Source organism: Mobula birostris, chromosome 8, assembly GCF_030028105.1.
Source record: "Mobula birostris isolate sMobBir1 chromosome 8, sMobBir1.hap1, whole genome shotgun sequence".
Classification (NCBI taxonomy): domain Eukaryota; kingdom Metazoa; phylum Chordata; class Chondrichthyes; order Myliobatiformes; family Myliobatidae; genus Mobula; species Mobula birostris.
The window spans coordinates 3,609,775-3,627,685 of NC_092377.1; the positions used below are offsets into that span (position 1 = coordinate 3,609,775).

Consider the following 17,911-nt stretch of genomic DNA (forward strand, 5'->3'; position numbering starts at 1 on the left):
ACCAACTGGACCAGGGTGAGGTGGGAAAAAAGAAGGCCTTTGACAAGATGCCACACATGAGGCTGCTTAACAAGCTACGAGCTCATGGTGTTACAGGAAAGATTCTAGCATGGATAAAGCAGCAGCTGATTTGCAGGGTTAGGGTGAATCTGTGGAATTCTCTGCCACAAGCAGCTCTGGAGAATGTCTTTTTGTATCTTTAAGGCAGAGGTTGATAGATTCTTGATTGGTCAGGGCATGAAGGGATACAGGGAGAAGGAATTAGACTGGTGTTGAGAGGGAAATGGATTAGCCATGGTTCAGCGGCAGATCAGAATCGATGGACCAAATGGCGTAATTCTGCTCCTATATCTGATGATCTTATATCAGAATCTTTAAATCTTATTAAAATAGAAACATAGAAACATAGAAAATAGGTGCACGAGTAGGCCATTCGGCCCTTCGAGCCTGCACTGCCATTTATTATGATCATGGCTGATCATCCAACTCAGAACTCCGCCCCAGCTTTCCCTCCATACCCCCTGACCCCCGTAGCCACAAGGGCCATATCTAACTCCCTCTTAAACATAGCCAATGAACTGGCCTCAACTGTTTCCTGTGGCAGAGAATTCCACAGATTCACCACTCTCTGTGTGAAGAAGTTTTTCCTAATCTTGGTCCTAAAAGGCTTCCCCTCTATCCTCAAACTGTGGCCCCTCGTTCTGGACTTCCCCAACATCGGGAATAATCTTCCTGCATCTAGCCTGTCCAATCCCTTTAGGATCTTATACGTTTCAATCAGATCCCCCCTCAATCTTCTAAATTCCAACGAGTATAAGCCTAGTTCATCCAGTCTTTCATCATATGAAAGTCCTGCCATCCCAGGAATCAATCTGGTGAACCTTCTTTGTACTCCCTCTATGGCAAGGATGTCTTTCCTCAGATTAGGGGACCAAAACTGCACACAATACTCCAGGTGTGGTCTCACCAAGGCCTTGTACAACTGCAGTAGTACCTCCTTGCTCCTGTACTCGAATCCTCTCGCTATAAATGCCAGCATACCATTCACCTTTTTCACCGCCTGCTGTACCTGCATGCCCACTTTCAATGACTGGTGTATAATGACACCCAGGTCTCGTTGCACCTCCCCTTTTCCTACTCGGCCACCATTCAGATAATAATCTGTTTTCCTATTTTTGCCACCAAAGTGGATAACTTCACATTTATCCACATTAAGTTGGATCTGCCATGAATTTTCCCACTCACCCAACCTATCCAAGTCACCCTGCATCCTCTTAGCATCCTCCTCACAGCTAATACTGCCACCCAGCTTCGTGTCATCCGCAGACTTGGAGATGCTGCATTTAATTCCCTCATCCAAGTCATTAATATATATTGTAAACAACTGGGGTCCCAGCACTGAGCCTTGCGGTACCCCACTAGACACTGCCTGCCATTCTGAAAAGGTCCCGTTTATTCCCACTCTTTGCTTCCTGTCTGCTAACCAATTCTCCACCCACACCAATACCTTACCCCCAATACCGTGTGCTTTAAGTTTGCACACTAATCTCCTGTGTGGGACCTTGTGAAGGTCAATGTGCCATACGCTTTCTTTACAACCCTGCCTAGCTGTGACACCGCCTTCAAGGAATCATGGATCAGTATTCCCATTTCCCATTGTTCTACCGCAATCCCGAGTGGCTGAGCATGCGCATCCTACCCTGGCTTGTCGTCGCAAAGTGCAACACCTCGATGGATCATGGTCCTTGAATGTGGCAAGAGATGTAGGTAGGATGGTGAAGAAAAAGGCGATCACCGTCATTGTTCAGGGATGCCACTCCTCAGTGGTAAAACACTGAGATCTGACCACATTTAGGCTTCTGGTGGTGATCACGTTACAGGAAGGAAGTGGAGGTTTGGAAAGGGGAGAGAAGCAGTTCAGCAGAATGTGGGCAGATGAGAGTTGTTCAGTTTGGTATCATGGTGAACAGCATGGCTTGTCCCTGTGCTGTATTCACCTGCGTCCAATTGTCTGTGAAAAAGTGGTGGTGACTAGAACTCTTGGGTTTCTGCAATCATCCTGATGACTCAGAGATCTACTGGGGTCGAATATAGGAGTAAACTTAAAGGGAACATGCTGATAAAAGGTTTTACAGCCAGCTTTTACCTGAAGGAATGGTCAACAAAGTACAACGTAGATCCTATATTGTCAAAAGCAAGAGGATATTATAATTGGGAGCAGAAAAGAGCATGCGAAACAACAAACATAGTTTGGAGGGAGCCGACAAAATATGGGATAACGGGCTTTACCATGACATTACCAAGTGGCAGATTCAACAAAGACGGGCTGAACGGCCTCCTCTGCCACACTGGTGTCCCTGTTCAGGCCCAGCATGTGCTTCCGATTGACAGGACACCATGACTGCCATTGCCTCCCCCATCAAACCCATATCTCTGTATTCTGCTCCCCTCTCTAAGTCACCAGGCACCATTGGCACAGAGCCCATGGGAGGAGATTTAAGATGAATCACTGCTCCAAGCAGCCAAATGTTGGCCCCACCCATAGCAACGGGTGACCAATCACCGGCTTCACCCCGGTGCCATCAAACGTCAGCAAAGCAGGGATTACACAAGATGTCCTCCTGTAGCTTTCTCCATAAGGCTTTTTCAGAATAACTTTAGCTAATGTTACACAAGGGCTTAATTAGGAAGGGGAAAAAAGATTATGAGAGAAAACTGGCAGGGAACATAAAAACGGACTGTAAAAGCTTTTATAGATATGTAAGAAGGAAAAGACTGGTAAAGACAAATGTAGGTCCCCTGCAGACAGAAACAGGTGAATTGATTATGGGGAGCAAGGACATGGCAGACCAATTGAATAATTACTTTGGTTCTGTCTTCACTAAGGAGGACATAAATAATCTGCCAGAAATAGTAGGGGACAGAGGGTCCAGTGAGATGGAGGAACTGAGCGAAATACATGTTAGTAGGGAAGTGGTGTTAGGTAAATTGAAGGGATTGAAGGCAGATAAATCCCCAGGGCCAGATGGTCTGCATCCTAGAGTGCTTAAGGAAGTAGCCCAAGAAATAGTGGATGCATTAGTGATAATTTTTCAAAACTCGTTAGATTCTGGACTAGTTCCTGAGGATTGGAGGATGGCTAATGTAACCCCACTTTTTAAAAAAGGAGGGAGAGAGAAACCGGGGAATTATAGACCGGTTAGCCTAACGTCAGTGGTGGGGAAACTGCTGGAGTCAGTTATCAAGGATGTGATAACAGCACATTTGGAAAGCGCTGAAATGATCAGACAAAGTCAGCATGGATTTGTGAAAGGAAAATCATGTCTGACGAATCTCATAGAATTTTTTGAGGATGTAACTAGTAGAGTGGATAGGGGAGAACCAGTGGATGTGGTATATTTGGATTTTCAAAAGGCTTTTGACAAGGTCCCACAGAGGAGATTAGTGTGCAAACTTAAAGCACATGGTATTGGGGGTAAGGTATTGGTGTGGGTGGAGAATTGGTTAGCAGACAGGAAGCAAAGAGTGGGAATAAACGGGACCTTTTCAGAATGGCAGGCAGTGTCTAGTGGGGTACCGCAAGGCTCAGTGCTGGGACCCCAGTTGTTTACAATATATATTAATGACTTGGATGAGGGAATTAAATGCAGCATCTCCAAGTTTGCGGATGACACGAAGCTGGGTGGCAGTGTTAGCTGTGAGGAGGATGCTAAGAGGATGCAGGGTGACTTGGATAGGTTGGGTGAGTGGGCAAATTCATGGCAGATGCAATCTAATGTGGATAAATGTGAGGTTATCCACTTTGGTGGCAAAAATAGGAAAACAGATTATTATCTGAATGGTGGCCGAGTAGGAAAAGGGGAGGTGCAACGAGACCTGGGTGTCATTATACACCAGTCGTTGAAAGTGGGCATGCAGGTACAGCAGGCGGTGAAAAAGGCGAATGGTATGCTGGCATTTATAGCAAGAGGATTCAAGTACAGGAGCAAGGAGGTACTACTGCGGTTGTACAAGGCCTTGGTGAGACCACACCTGGAGTATTGTGTGCAGTTTTGGTCCCCTAATCTGAGGAAAGACATCCTTGCCATAGAGGGAGTACAGAGAAGGTTCACCAGATTGATTCCTGGGATGGCAGGACTTTCATATGAAGAAAGACTGGATGAACTGGGCTTGTACTTGTTGGAATTTAGAAGATTGAGGGGGGATCTGATTGAAACGTATAAAATCCTAAAGGGATTGGACAGGCTAGATGCAGGAAGATTGTTCCCGATGTTGGGGAAGTCCAGAATGAGGGGCCACAGTTTGAGGATAGAGGGGAAGCCTTTTAGGACCGAGATTAGGAAAAACTTCTTCACACAGAGAGTGGTGAATCTGTGGAATTCTCTGCCACAGGAAACAGTTGAGGCCAGTTCATTGGCTATATTTAAGAGGGAGTTAGATATGGCCCTTGTGGCTACGGGGGGTCAGGGGGTATGGAGGGAAGGCTGGGGCGGGGTTCTGAGTTGGATGATCAACCATGATCATAATAAATGGCAGTGCAGGCTCGAAGGGCCGAATGGCCTACGCCTGCACCTATTTTCTATGCTTCTATAAATCAAAGTACTGAGTACAGGAGTTGGGATGTTATGTTGGAGTTATATTAGACATTGGTGTGGCCTAATTTGGAGAATTGTGCGCCGTTTTGGTCACCTACCTACAGGAAAGATATCAATAAGATTGATAGAGTGCAGAAAAAATTTACAAGGTGATGCCAGGTCGAGGTCCTGAGTGATAGGGATTGGTTGAATAGATCAGAACTTTATTCCTTGGAGTGTAGGAGAATGAGGGGAGTTTTGATAGCGGGATAGAAAATTATGAGAGGTATAGATAGGATAAATACATGCAGGCTTTTTCTTCTACTGAATTTACGTGGGACTTGAATTAGGGGTCATTGGTTAAGGGTGAAAAGTGAAGTGTTTAAGGGGAACATGAAGGGTTACATTTTCACACAGAGGGTGGTGAGTGTGGAAATAGCTGCCAGCAGAAGTGGTGCATATGAGCTCGATTTCAACATTTAAAGGAAGTTTGCATAAATAAATAGACAGCAGTTTTGGTCATTAAGAAATTAAAACATTGAACGAAACATCAAACTCAAATGGGTCAAGGACACTGGAAGTAGAAAAAGCAGAAGTCTTTACTCTTGCCATGTGCTTGAAGAAATGGAGCCTGCCATTTTGTGAAGCCACTCTGTAACTTCCATTCTCTGAACTGTTTGATGAACAAATTCTTGCTCTGGATCAGAGCAATTGGACTTCTTCAGAGCAATTGAACATAGACACAAGGAGTTTCTGATGATGATCTGCCAAACTTGAATCCATTGTCAGATGAATTGTTATGGTGTGCAATGACAGGTTTGCAGAAGTAATCTTGTTATCTTGGCCCAGTGTCTCTGTGACCGGTTTGACTGGTTTGAACCAGAGCCAAACAAAACAAAAAAAGTCACCAGAGGCAGAAAGTTGTGTAGCCCTTGGCTACATCCAATGGGAATCTAACAGGTCTGTCAGATGATATTGAAACACAACATTTGAACTGATGAGGAATGGGTATAAGGATGAAGGGCAGTAACTCCAGAGACTACCTATCGCAAAAAAGACCTGGAGTCAGAGGTTTGGAGAAGAAGGATCAATCATTTGGCCTGTGTCGGGGTTATAAATTGGGAAAGTGGTCTGAGTGAGTATTGGTACAAAGAGAACAGTAGAACGCATGTTATAATTTGTTGGTCTGGGGTTAACATAGTTGTTAGATAGAGACAGTGAAGTGTGAGCTTCGATTAATTGAGAATTCCGCGGTGAATTGCCTGACTTAGACCAGTTGGTGATAAGTCAACAGCAGGGGAATGGAGGGCTGTGCTCCAGGGTCACTGCACCTAGGCAGAATAACAGCTCAGCATGGACTAGACGGGCTGAAGGGCCAGCATGCTCGGTAACTCCCTGGGGTCGTGCACAACTTAGCATTCCAGTATCAAAATCCCATTGTTTAATTAATAAATACACACAGAATTTGATTTTATTAAGTTAAGATACTTTGACAGTAATATCAATATTTGCAAGCAATCTGCACACAGCTTTTCTTGTCAAAATTAATACTTCGCATTTTTGTTACACAATACAAATTGAGGGAGTAAACTCGTTTTCTAAAAGCAGAATACATGCCTCATATTACAGCACTAACTGAGCTGAAGAAGTCTCACCCACTTTCTTATCTATGAATGCAACCTCCCATTAACCCCCTCCCCACCCCCATGCCCTGTAACATGGGGGTTGGCTGTATTTAGATAACAAAAAGTTCTGTAAAGTTTGAACTTTATATCTATTTTCCTAGGTTCCTTTAAAGTTGTCACAGCTGGTTTGGGATGGAGGGTAAGGAGGGGGTAGTGCAGATTAACTCCCACAAGATGCTCCAAATGTCGTGTGTCCCAAATAGCCTCTGGCCAACAAGTCCAGCTTCTCGTCTTCACCTGTGGCTTAGCGACTGACCCAGTGGAACCATTTCTACTGACGGGAGAAGGGGTAAGGACGGTTTACTGCCACCTTAAAACCAATCGCTTCCGGAAGATGGGGCTTGTCAGCCAAAGTTGGCAGTTCATAGAGAAGGATCAGGACACTTAGAAAATGTTTCAGTCCATTCTTTATGGATGTAGGAAGCAGGGTAAATCTGATCCTGTCTATTCATTGTATCTGGAGTTTCAGAAGCCATTCAATAAGCACCGATACTGCACAATTTTAAAGGATTGGCAGGTAGTGGAGACAGACATAAATGGGTCATTTCTGGAGGAAGGAATGTAGGTGTTGAACAAAGCGATTGCCCCGTCTGTACCTGTTCTCACTGATGTAGAGGAGGCCCAGGTACAACCACTAATGCTGGAGGAGAGGCAATAATGCCCACCTCATAGGGGAAGGGCTGCTTCAGGCCCTGGATGGTGCTGAGGGTGGACGTGGAAATGAAGCCACATTTGGAGTTTTGTCTTCAGGTTGGGGCTTTATTCATTGCAGTGTAGGAGACTGAGGGCTGTATAAAATCACAAGGGGCAGAGATACTCAATGCGTAGAGTCCTTTTCCCAGAACTAGAGAGTACAGGTTTAAGGTGAGAGGGGAGAGATTTAGTAGGAACCTGAGGGGAAATGTTTCTATCCAGAGAGTGGTCAGTAGATGAAATGAACTGCAGGGCAAATTGTTGAGGTAGATACATTAATAATATCTTGGACAGGTATATGGATTGGAAAAGTCTGGGTGGATTTGGGCCAAATGTGGGCAAGTGGGACTAGCTTAGATGGGAATCTTGGTCAACATGGCCTAGATGGGTTGAAGGGCCTGTTTCCATTCTGTGTGACTATGGATTTGTGATGGGGATGATATCTCCTGCAGCTGGGAAGAAATGGGTGGGGAGAGGTGGGCAGACCAGGAGTTGTAGAGAGAGTGATCCCTGTGGAAAACAGAAAGGAAATAGAGGATCAGCCATTATTGAACGGTGGAATGGACTTGATGGGCCAGATGGCCTAATTCTGCTCCTATGTCTTATGGGTGGGGAGGGGAAGATGTGGTGTGTGTAGGATCACGTTGTAGCTGCTGGAAGTTGAGAAGGTGTGACGTTCCGGAGTCCCGTGTGCTGATAGTTACCAGCAAGAAGCACACACATATTTAATAACCTGCGGCTGCAGAACAATTACTTTTAGACACTAGTCACGTTTGATGACGGCATATTCGGTTGTTTCCTCGGTGACTTTTATTTTTGGAGCTGTCTTCTGCTGGAAGAACTGAATATCAGCGTAAAATATCTCTGATTGCTCTGACTGGAACAGAAAAACACAGACGTTTACAGTACTGAAACAAACCACTCACCCCCTGGTTTATATCTGACCCATCCCCACAGGACATTGACACCAGAGATACTGATGATGCAATTAGTTTGAAGCAACACAGACACACAATCCTGGAGGAATTCAGTAGATTAGGCAGCATCTACAGAGGGGAATAAACTGGGAAGGAAGAGGACAGAAGCCAGAATAAAAAGGGTAGAAGGGAGATGGAGGATCACAAGATGGCAGGTGATAGGTGAGTCCAGGTTAGAGGGGAGGGTGAGAGAGGTGGAGGTGGGGGTTAAGGGATGATGTGAGAAGCTGGGAAGTGATAGGTGGAAGGGGCAAGGGACTGAAGATGAAGGAATCTGATAGGAAAGGACAGTAGACTGTGAATAAAGGCTGGGGAACTGGAGGGAGAAGGTGTAGGTGATGGGCAGATTATGATGCAATTCACTTCCAATTCTCTTTGTTCTATTAGGGCTTAATAAAACAATCTCGAAGCAACAGGTTTTGGGATTCTTTAAAACATTGGAATCCAACACCTCCCTTTCATCTCATACAGTCATTGAGTCGTACAGCAGGGAAATACGGCCATGCTGATCTTTTCCCATCGACTGAATTCCATTTGTCCCCATTTGTTCCATATCCCTCTCTGCCTTATCTATTTGAGTGTGTTTAAATGTCTCTAAAACTTACTGATTGTATCTGACTCCAAAACCATCTCAGGCAGAGATTTGTAGATATTAACCAGATTTCTAAGTGTGCTAAATGCTCACATCTCAGTTAAAGCTCCTTTCTCTCATATTAAACCCATGCACTTTTGCTTCTGAAGCCATCAGCATGGGACAGGAAAGATTCTGACATTTTATGTTATTCAAAATTGCAATAATCGTTCCAGCACCAGTCTCTGTGGTACATCACTGACCAACCTGCCACCTCGAATAAGTAAAGCATCTCCCACCACAACCCTCTGCCTCCCATCACCAAGCCAATGTTGGATCCAACTGGGATGTTTGCTTTGCATTCCATTTGCCTTCACTTTCTGGTCCAGCCTTTCGTTCAGGACCTTTCCAAATGCCTTGCTAATGTCCATAGTAAATTGCAGGGTGTGTTGTAGAACAGAAAGACCTAGGGGTACAAGTACACAGATCCCTGAAGGTGGTGACTCAGGTAGATACGGTGGTGAAGAAGGCTTTGGGACACCTGCCTTATTGGTCAGTACAGTGAGTGTTTGAGTTGGGCCTTCACAGTTGCTTGGTATAATTGGGAAGTATTGATGAGGCCAAAGGTCAAAGTTGGTGAGACAAAAGTTCAAAGTTCAAGGTAAATTTATTACCAAAGTACATTTATGTCACCATATACAACCCTGAGATTCATTTACTTAAGGGTATTCACAGAAAATGACCTCTGGTTGTCATCCACACAACATCAGTGAAAAAAGCCTGCTTGCAATTGCCCTATCTATGCCTCCTCCCTGACGGGTGTGGGACAAACAGTCCATGAGCAGGGTGGGTGGGATCCTTCATGATGTTACTGGCCCTGTTCCAGCACCTTTCTGAATCTATGTCCTTGATGGAGGGTAGCTGGTGCTGGTGACGTGTTGGACAGTTTGGACTGCCTGTTGTAGATTGTTCCTGTCTGCAGCAGTGCAGTTTCTGTACCGCGCAGTGATGCAGTTTGTTAGGATGCCCCCTACTGTACATCTGTAGAATGACGTGAGTATGGATGTGCAAAGTCCAGCTCTCTTCAGCCTCCTCAGAAAGTAGAGGTGAGTAGAGGTGAGTATAGGAGAGTAGAAATAGTCTTATAACAGTGGGGTGGAAGGGCCTGTTCCTACTGCTAATTCATATTAGTGTCTGAATTAAATGTCAAAGAGGAAGTAATGGTGTTTATTTAACAGATGTTAAATACCTGATTTATTAGGAAGTAAAAGTGTTCATGGAAAACATTCCTCAATGTTATATTGAAGAAGGTTACTTACCGCAGTAACATTTGTGGCTGCCTGTGTATTCACCTCGGTTTCAGCTGAAATAAAATGAGAATTTGTTTGAGAGTTGCCACACACGAGTGATAATTGAACTGAAATCACATTGTGATGAATGGTCACCTATTCGCCCTATCAGGTGCATTCAGACAGGGACAGCAAACTGCAGAACATGCCATGTGAAGCATTTCCCATCGGAGCCTCCACAGGGGCATGGCAAGCAAGACTCACACATGACTCAAAGGCCAGAGTCTTCTGATCTCCCTTATCAAGTGCATTCAGAGATCAGAGCAGAATTAGGCCATTCAGCCCATCAAGTTCGCTTTGCCATTCCATCATGGCTGATTTATTATCCGTCTCAACTCAACCCCATTCTCCTGCCTTCTACCTGTAACCTTTGACGCCCTTACTAATCAAGAACATCACAACTCTGCTTTAAATATACACAATGATGGCCTCCACAGAGATCTGTAGCAACGAATTCCACAGATTATTCACCATCTTGCTAAAGAAATTCCTCCTCATGTCTGTTCTAAAGGGACGTCCCTCTATTTTGAGAGTGTGCCCTCTGGTCCTAGACTCCCCCCACCCCAATCTAGGAAAACATCCATTTTGCCTAGGCCTTTCAATATTTGATAGGTTTCACTGAGATCCTCCCTTCTTCTGAACTCCAGTAAGTACAAGCCCAGAGCTACCAAACACTCCTCATTTGTTATCCCTTTCATGTCTGGAATCATTCTCGTGAACCTCCTCTGGGCTCTCTCCCATGCCAGCACATCTGTTTTTAGGTAAAGGGTACAGATCTGCTCACAGTGCTCCAAATATGATCAGACCAATGCCTTATAAAGCCTCAACATTATATCCTTGCTTTTATCTCTCCTAGTTGCCTTGACATGAATGCTAACATTGCATTTGCCTTCCTCACCACTGACTCAAGCTGCAATTTAACCTTTAGGGAATTCTGCACGAGGACTCCCAAGTCCCTTTGCACCTCTGATTTATGAATTTTCTCCCTATTTAGAAAAGGTCTCCACTTTTATTTCTTCTACAATTCCATCTGCCACTCCTTTGCCATTCTCCTAATCTATGGAAGTCCTTATGCAGGGTCCCTGCTTCCTCAATGCTACCTGCCCCTCAACTTATCCTTGTACCATCTGCAACGATGGCCACAAAAGCACCAATTCCATCATCCAAATCATTGACATAAGTGTAAAAAGCAGCCTCAATACTGTAGAACACCACTAGCCCTTTATCCTCACTCTGCCTCCAGCCAGTCAGCCAATGCTCTACCCATGTCCGTATCCGTCCTGTAAGACCACGGGCTCTCATCTTGTTTGGCTCGTGTGCAGCACCTTGCAGGCTAATGCTTCAATGCAAAGCTGCTTTCAGCTGGCTATTCTATAAACTTTTCAACTGGGAGTAAAGGATTAATCAAAGAATTTATTGTATGTTCTTTAGTTTACTCATGATCACAGGTCTGAGTTCAACCAAGGTCAAGTGGATGAGAATTTGAAAGTCCTTGCTCATGCGTTCTTTTAGAACGGAGATGAGGAGATATTTCTTTAGCCAGAGAGTGGTGAATCTGTGGAACCCGTTGCTACGGGCGGCTGTGGATGCCAAGTTTAATGTATATTTAAGGCAGACATTGAAAGGTTCTTGATTCGTCAGTGTATGTTTGCTTCTGTATCTTATGATCTTATGTTATTGGTCTTGGTAAAATTTTGCTATTAATTTTGCACTAATAGTAACCAACCTTAGAGAATGTGCATGAATTGAGACTTTTTTAAAGCCAACTCAAGACTGATGATATGCCAGTCAGTGTCAGTGCCCTGTAGCCAGCTGTCCTCTGATTTGATGCAGATGTTGAGTGCTTAAATTTTGATTGTTTGGATACAGGATCTGATTGGAATTGAAACCTTAATAGAGTAGAGGTTTTTGCTCCATTTCAATCTCTTGTTATGATCTGACTGTCAGTAAGTTAGGACAAAGTTATAATGAATTTTCTTTCATGTGGCTTATGAATCTTTATTCTTCTCTATTTCAGAGGACAAGGAATGTTTATTTGTCTGCATATATTGAAGAGGAGTGAAAAGGCAGGACTGGAGTTGCTGTTGAGGATGATGAAACAATTGATTACTCCCTTGTCCTGCATTGGGAATCATTGTTGAACATAACTATCATGTGAAGTAATTCCCAATGTGAGCACTGAAATGAACTTTTTACCTGTAACTGTGGCATACACTGTGTTCAAATCTTCAGTAGAGCACCTGGGTAAATAGTGAAGATAATGTTAGTGAATTAGTTATATGGAACATAGAATCATAGAAATCTACAGCACATCACAGGCCCTTCGGTCCACAATGTTGTACCGACCATGTAACCAACGCTAGAAACTGCCTAGAATTACCCTACCGCGTAGCCCTCTATTTCTCTAAGCTCCATGTCCCTATCTAAGAGTCTCTTAAAAGACCCTATTGTATCCGTCTCTACAAGCATCGTTAGCAGAGCATTCCATGCACCCAACACTGTGTGAAAAACGTACCTCTGATATCCCCTTTGTACCTACTTCCAAACACCTTAAAACTATACCCCGTTTCAGCCCCGCAAAAAGCCTCTGGCTACCCACACGATCAATGCCTCTTATCATCTTATACACCTCTATCAGTTACTTCTCATCCTCCATCGCTCCAAGGAGAAAAAGCTAAGTTCTCATAAGATATGTGTATATTCTCATAAGACATGTTCCCCAATCCAGGCAACACCCTTGTAAATCTCCTCTGCACTCTCTCTATAGTATACACATCCTTCCTGTAGTGAGGTGACCAGAACTGGACACAATATTCCAAGTGGGGTCTGACCAAGGTCTATAAAGCTGTAACGTTACCTCACGGCTCTTGAACTCAGTCCCACGGTTGATAAGTGCCAACACACCATGAGCCTTCTTAACAACACTGTCAACCTGCGCAGCAGTTTTGAGTGTCCTATGGACACGGACCCCAAGATTTCTCTGATCCTCCACACTGCCAAGAGTCTTACCATTCATATTATATTCTGTCTTCAAATTTGACCTACCAGAATGAACCACTTCACACTTATCTGGGTTGAACTCCATCTGCCACTGATAAATCTGATAAATATTAATGTCTTAACAACTTAACAATTTTATGAGCAGTTAATGTACTCAGACTATTTCTCCCAGCATAACAAAGTTCAATGAAAGCAGCAGTTGTCTGTTTCATGTCGATTTTAGTACTCCTGATGGAATTGAGACACTTTCAATCTCAAAAGGGTTGCCAGGATTAAGGTAAGAATGGATTAGTTGATTTCAATAACACAGGATACTGCAGATGCTGGAAATCCAAAGTAATACACACAAAAGGAATTCAGAAGGTCAGGCAGCATCTGTGGGGAGGAATAAACAGTTGACATTTTGGGCTAGAAGGGAATGGGGAAGACACCAGAATAAAAACGTGAGGAGTGGGGAAGGAGGACAAACTAGAAAGTGGTTTCCATGCCCAGTTCCACTTTTGTATGTGAAAATATCCTGGATCTGCTAATGCATAAACTGGGACTCACACATTCAATTGCGAGCGGACATTCATCCTGATAGTAGAGATGAGGTATAAGTAGGTCAGCTCAGGTACCTGGTCGGCACAGAGGCTGATGTTAATATGGGTATATTGGATAGAGTCATACTGTACAGAAACAGGTCCGTTAGCCCACCCTGTACATACTGACCCACCTCTTCATCAATTCCATTTCCAGCCCTTTGTTGATGGTCCTGGTAATTCAAAGACTCATTGAGATACTTCTCAGTGGGAGTGTAATGCCTCGCACCAGTAACCTCGGTTCAATTCCCGTCACCGTCCACAAGGACTTAATACGTTCTCCCCATGACTGTGTGAGTGTTCTCCAGGTGCTCCTGTTTCCTCCCACAGTCCAAAGACAGACTGGTTGGGAGGTTAACTGGTGATCGTCCCATGATTAGGGAGGAATTTAAATCAGGGGATTGCTGCACAGCATGGCTCAAAGGGCCAGAAGGGCCTATTCTGTTCCGTATCTCAATAAATAAATACAATGTTGTGAGAGTCTCTTCCTCCACCACTCTCTCAGGCAGAGCATTCCCGTCTCCAGCTACCCTCTGGGAGGAAGAGTTGATTTTATATCCCTCTAAACTGTCTCAGCTGGAAACCTCAACTGTTTATTCCTCTCCATAGATGCTGCCTGACCTGCTGAGTTCGTCGAAGCATTTTGTGTCCCCTCTTTCTGTCACACAAATCATTGTCTGTCTCTCAGGTTACTTGTCAACCTTCTCTGCTCAAGGGAAAACAGATCCAGACTTTCCATTCTTACCCCACAACTGAGGTGCTCCATTGCTGGTAATATCCTGGTGAACCTTCTCTGCACTTTTTACATCAATGTCCCTCCATTCCTCAATACTTGTTAGTGTCCTCACATTCATTGTGTGTGCCCCACCCTTCTCCTGATGTTCCAAAATGCAGCATTCATTTCATCTACCATGGCACTGCCCAGACCACCTGCTGATCAATATTCCTAACCTTCCACACCGCCAAATTTGAGTCAAGTGCAAATTCCACCAGTTTCTGTTCAGCACAGGATGTCAAAGGTAAAGCAGCATTGATAATGATGGGACTGAGACACACATTGGGATATTGGAGAACAGGAGCAAGCTGAGAAGCAAAACAGCCTGACTGACCGGCTTTAGGGAATGGTGATCCTCACAGGGACACACTGAATTTTACTCATTTCCACCTTGTCTCTAAATAAACAAAATGAATAAAAATGTCCTTTAATCAGACATGCCTAAATTAAATATTCTGCTGGCATTCCACATGCTCAATGTCGTTCTGGGTGATAGAGGTCAGGGCTTTACACAAGAGCTTTCAAAGGAAGTGATGAAGGGATCAGCAGTGGAAAGAGTGAGCAGCTTTATGTTCCTCGATGTCAACATCCCACAAGCTGGCAGCATGGTAGTGTAGTGGTTAGCACAACGCTTTACAGTACCAGTGACCCAGGTTCAATTCCCGCTGCTGGCTGTATGGAGTTCATAAGATCTCCCCGTGACGGCGTAGGCTTCCTCCGGTTGCTCCTGATTCCTCACACAGTCCAAAGACGTTAATTGATCATTGTAAATGATTCCATGACTAGGCTAGTTCTGGGCGGCGTGCCTCAAAGGGCCAGAAGGCCTACTCCATGCTGCTTCTCAATAACTAAATAAGCAAAGATCTATCCGGGGTGCAACACATTGATTCTGTCATGAAGTGGACATGCCAACAGTTCAACGAAAATAGGAGTTTGAGGAGATTTGGTATGTCACCAAAAGCTCTTGCGAATTTCTACAGATGGACGGTGGAGACCATTGTGACTCACTGTACAACAGCCTGACAGAGAGGCTCTAACACACACACATTGCAAGAGGGTTGTAGACTCAGCCAGCTGGGGAACAGAACCGTCCCCATCATCGAGAACTATTACAGAGGCAGTGCCTCAAGAAGGCGGCATCCACCATTCAGGACCCTCACCACCCAGACATCCCCCTGCTCGTTACTCCTGTCAGGGAGAATCAGAATCTGGTTTAATATCACTGGCATATGTCATGAAATTTGTTGTTTTGTGGAAAAGTTACTTTACAATGCATACTAATTAATCTATAAATTACAATAAGAAGTGTACATATATAGAACATAGAACATAGAATAGTACAGCACAGCACAGGCCCTTCGGCCCATAATGTTGTGCCGACCCTCAAACCCTGCCTCCCATATAAGCCCCCACCTTAGATTCCTCCATATACCTGTCTGGTAGTCTCTTAAACTTCACTAGTGTATCTGCCTCCACCACTGACTCAGGCAGTGCATTTCACGCACCAACCACTCTCTGAGTAAAAAACTTTCCTCTAATATCCCCCTTGAACTTCCCACCCCTTACCTTAAAGCCATGTCCTCTTGTATTGAGCAGTGGTGCCCTGGAGCAGAGGCACTGGCTATCCACTCTATCTATTCCTCTTATTATCTTGTACACCTCTATCATGTCTCCTCTCATCCTCCTTCTCTCCGAAGAGTAAAGCCTTAGCTCCTTTAATCTCTGATCATAATGCATGCTTTCTAAACCAGGCAGCATCCTGGTAAATCTCCTCTGTACCCTTTCCAATGCTTCCACATCCTTCCTATAGTGAGGTGACCAGAACTGGACACAATACTCCAAGTGTGGCCTAACCAGAGTTTTATAGAGCTGCATCATTACATCGCGACTCTTAAACTCTATCCCTCGACTTATGAAAGCTAACACCCCATAAGCTTTCTTAACTACCCTATCCACCTGTGAGGCAACTTTCAGGGATCTGTGGACATGTACCCCGAGATCCCTCTGCTCCTCCACACTACCAAGTATCCTGCCATTTACTTCGTACTCTGCCTTGGAGTTTGTCCTTCCAAAGTGTACCACCTCACACTTCTCCGGGTTGAACTCCATCTGCCACTTCTCAACCCACTTCTGCATCCTATCAATGTCTCTCTGCAATCTTTGACAATCCTCTACACTATCTACAACACCACCAACCTTTGTGTCAGCTGCAAACTTGCCAACCCACCCTTCTACCCCCACATCCAGGTCATTAATAAAAATCACGAAAAGTAGAGGTCCCAGAACAGATCCTTGTGGGACACCACTAGTCACAATCCTCCAATCTGAATGTACTCCCTCCACCACCACCCTCTTCCTTCTGCAGGCAAGCCAATTCTGAATCCACCTGGCCAAACTACCCTGGATCCCATGCCTTCTAACTTTCCGAACAAGCCTACCGTGTGGAACCTTGTCAAATGCCTTACTAAAATCCATATAGATCACATCCACTGCACTACCCTCATCTAAATGCCTGGTCACCTCCTCAAAGAACTCTATCAGGCTTGTTAGACACGATCTGCCCTTCACAAAGCCATGCTGACTGTCCCTGATCAGACCATGATTCTCTAAATGCCTATAGATCCTATCTCTAAGAATCTTTTCCAACAGCTTTCCCACCACAGATGTAAGGCTCACTGGTCTATAATTACCCGGACTATCCCTACTACCTTTTTTGAACAAGGGGACAACATTCGCCTCCCTCCAATCCTCCGGTACCATTCCCGTGGACAACGAGGACATAAAGATCCTAGCCAGAGGCTCAGCAATCTCTTCTCTCGCCTCGTGGAGCAGCCTGGGGAATATTCCGTCAGGTCCCGGGGACTTATCTGTCCTAATGTATTTTAACAACTCCAACACCTCCTCTCCCTTAATATCAGCATGTTCCAGAACATCAACCTCACTCATATTGTCCTCGCCATCATCAAGTTCCCTCTCATTGGTGAATACCGAAGAGAAGTATTCATTGAGGACCTCGCTGACTTCCACAGCCTCCAGGCACATCTTCCCACCTTTATCTCTAATCGTTCCTACCTTCACTCCTGTCATCCTTTTTTTCTTCACATAATTGAAGAATGCCTTGGGGTTTTCCTTTACCCTACTCGCCAAGGCCTTCTCATGCCCCCTTCTTGCTCTTCTCAGCCCCTTCTTAAGCTCCTTTCTTGCTTCCCTATATTCCTCAATAGACCCATCTGATACTTGCTTCCTAAACCTCATGTATGCTGCCTTCTTCCTCTTGACTAGATTTTCCACCTCACTTGTCACCCATGGTTCCTTCACCATACCATTCTTTATCTTCCTCACTGGAACAAATTTATTCCTTACATCCCGCAAGAGATCTCTAAACATCGACCACATGTCCATAGTACATTTCCCTGCAAAGACACCATCCTAATTCACACCTGCAAGTTCTAGCCTTATAGCCTCATAATTTGCCTTTCCCCAATTAAAAATTTTCCTGTCCTCTTTGATTCTATCCTTTTCCATGATAATTATAAAGGCCAGGGAGCGGTGGTCACTGTCCCCCAGATGCTCACCTACTGAGAGATCTGTGACCTGACCCGGTTCATTACCTAATACTAGATCTAGTATAGCATTCCCTCTGGTCGGCCTGTCCACATACTGTGACAGGAATCCGTCCTGGACACACTTAACAAACTCTGCCCCA

The 17,911-nt window shown here is 44.6% G+C and overlaps 1 protein-coding gene across 1 annotated transcript in view; it reads right to left on the bottom strand.

The window, feature by feature from the left end:
• Positions 1-6,027: 6,027 nt before the first annotated feature.
• LOC140201110 (uncharacterized) overlaps positions 6,028-17,911 on the bottom strand; it is a 68,071-nt gene continuing 56,187 nt past the window's right edge. The window contains exons 7-9 of the mRNA XM_072264719.1: positions 12,046-12,089; positions 9,820-9,863; positions 6,028-7,829 (exon numbers count right to left, since the gene is read on the bottom strand). Coding sequence (XP_072120820.1) covers positions 7,716-7,829; positions 9,820-9,863; positions 12,046-12,089 — 202 coding nt within the window. The 3' untranslated portion in view covers positions 6,028-7,715. The remainder of the gene's footprint in view (positions 7,830-9,819; positions 9,864-12,045; positions 12,090-17,911) is intronic.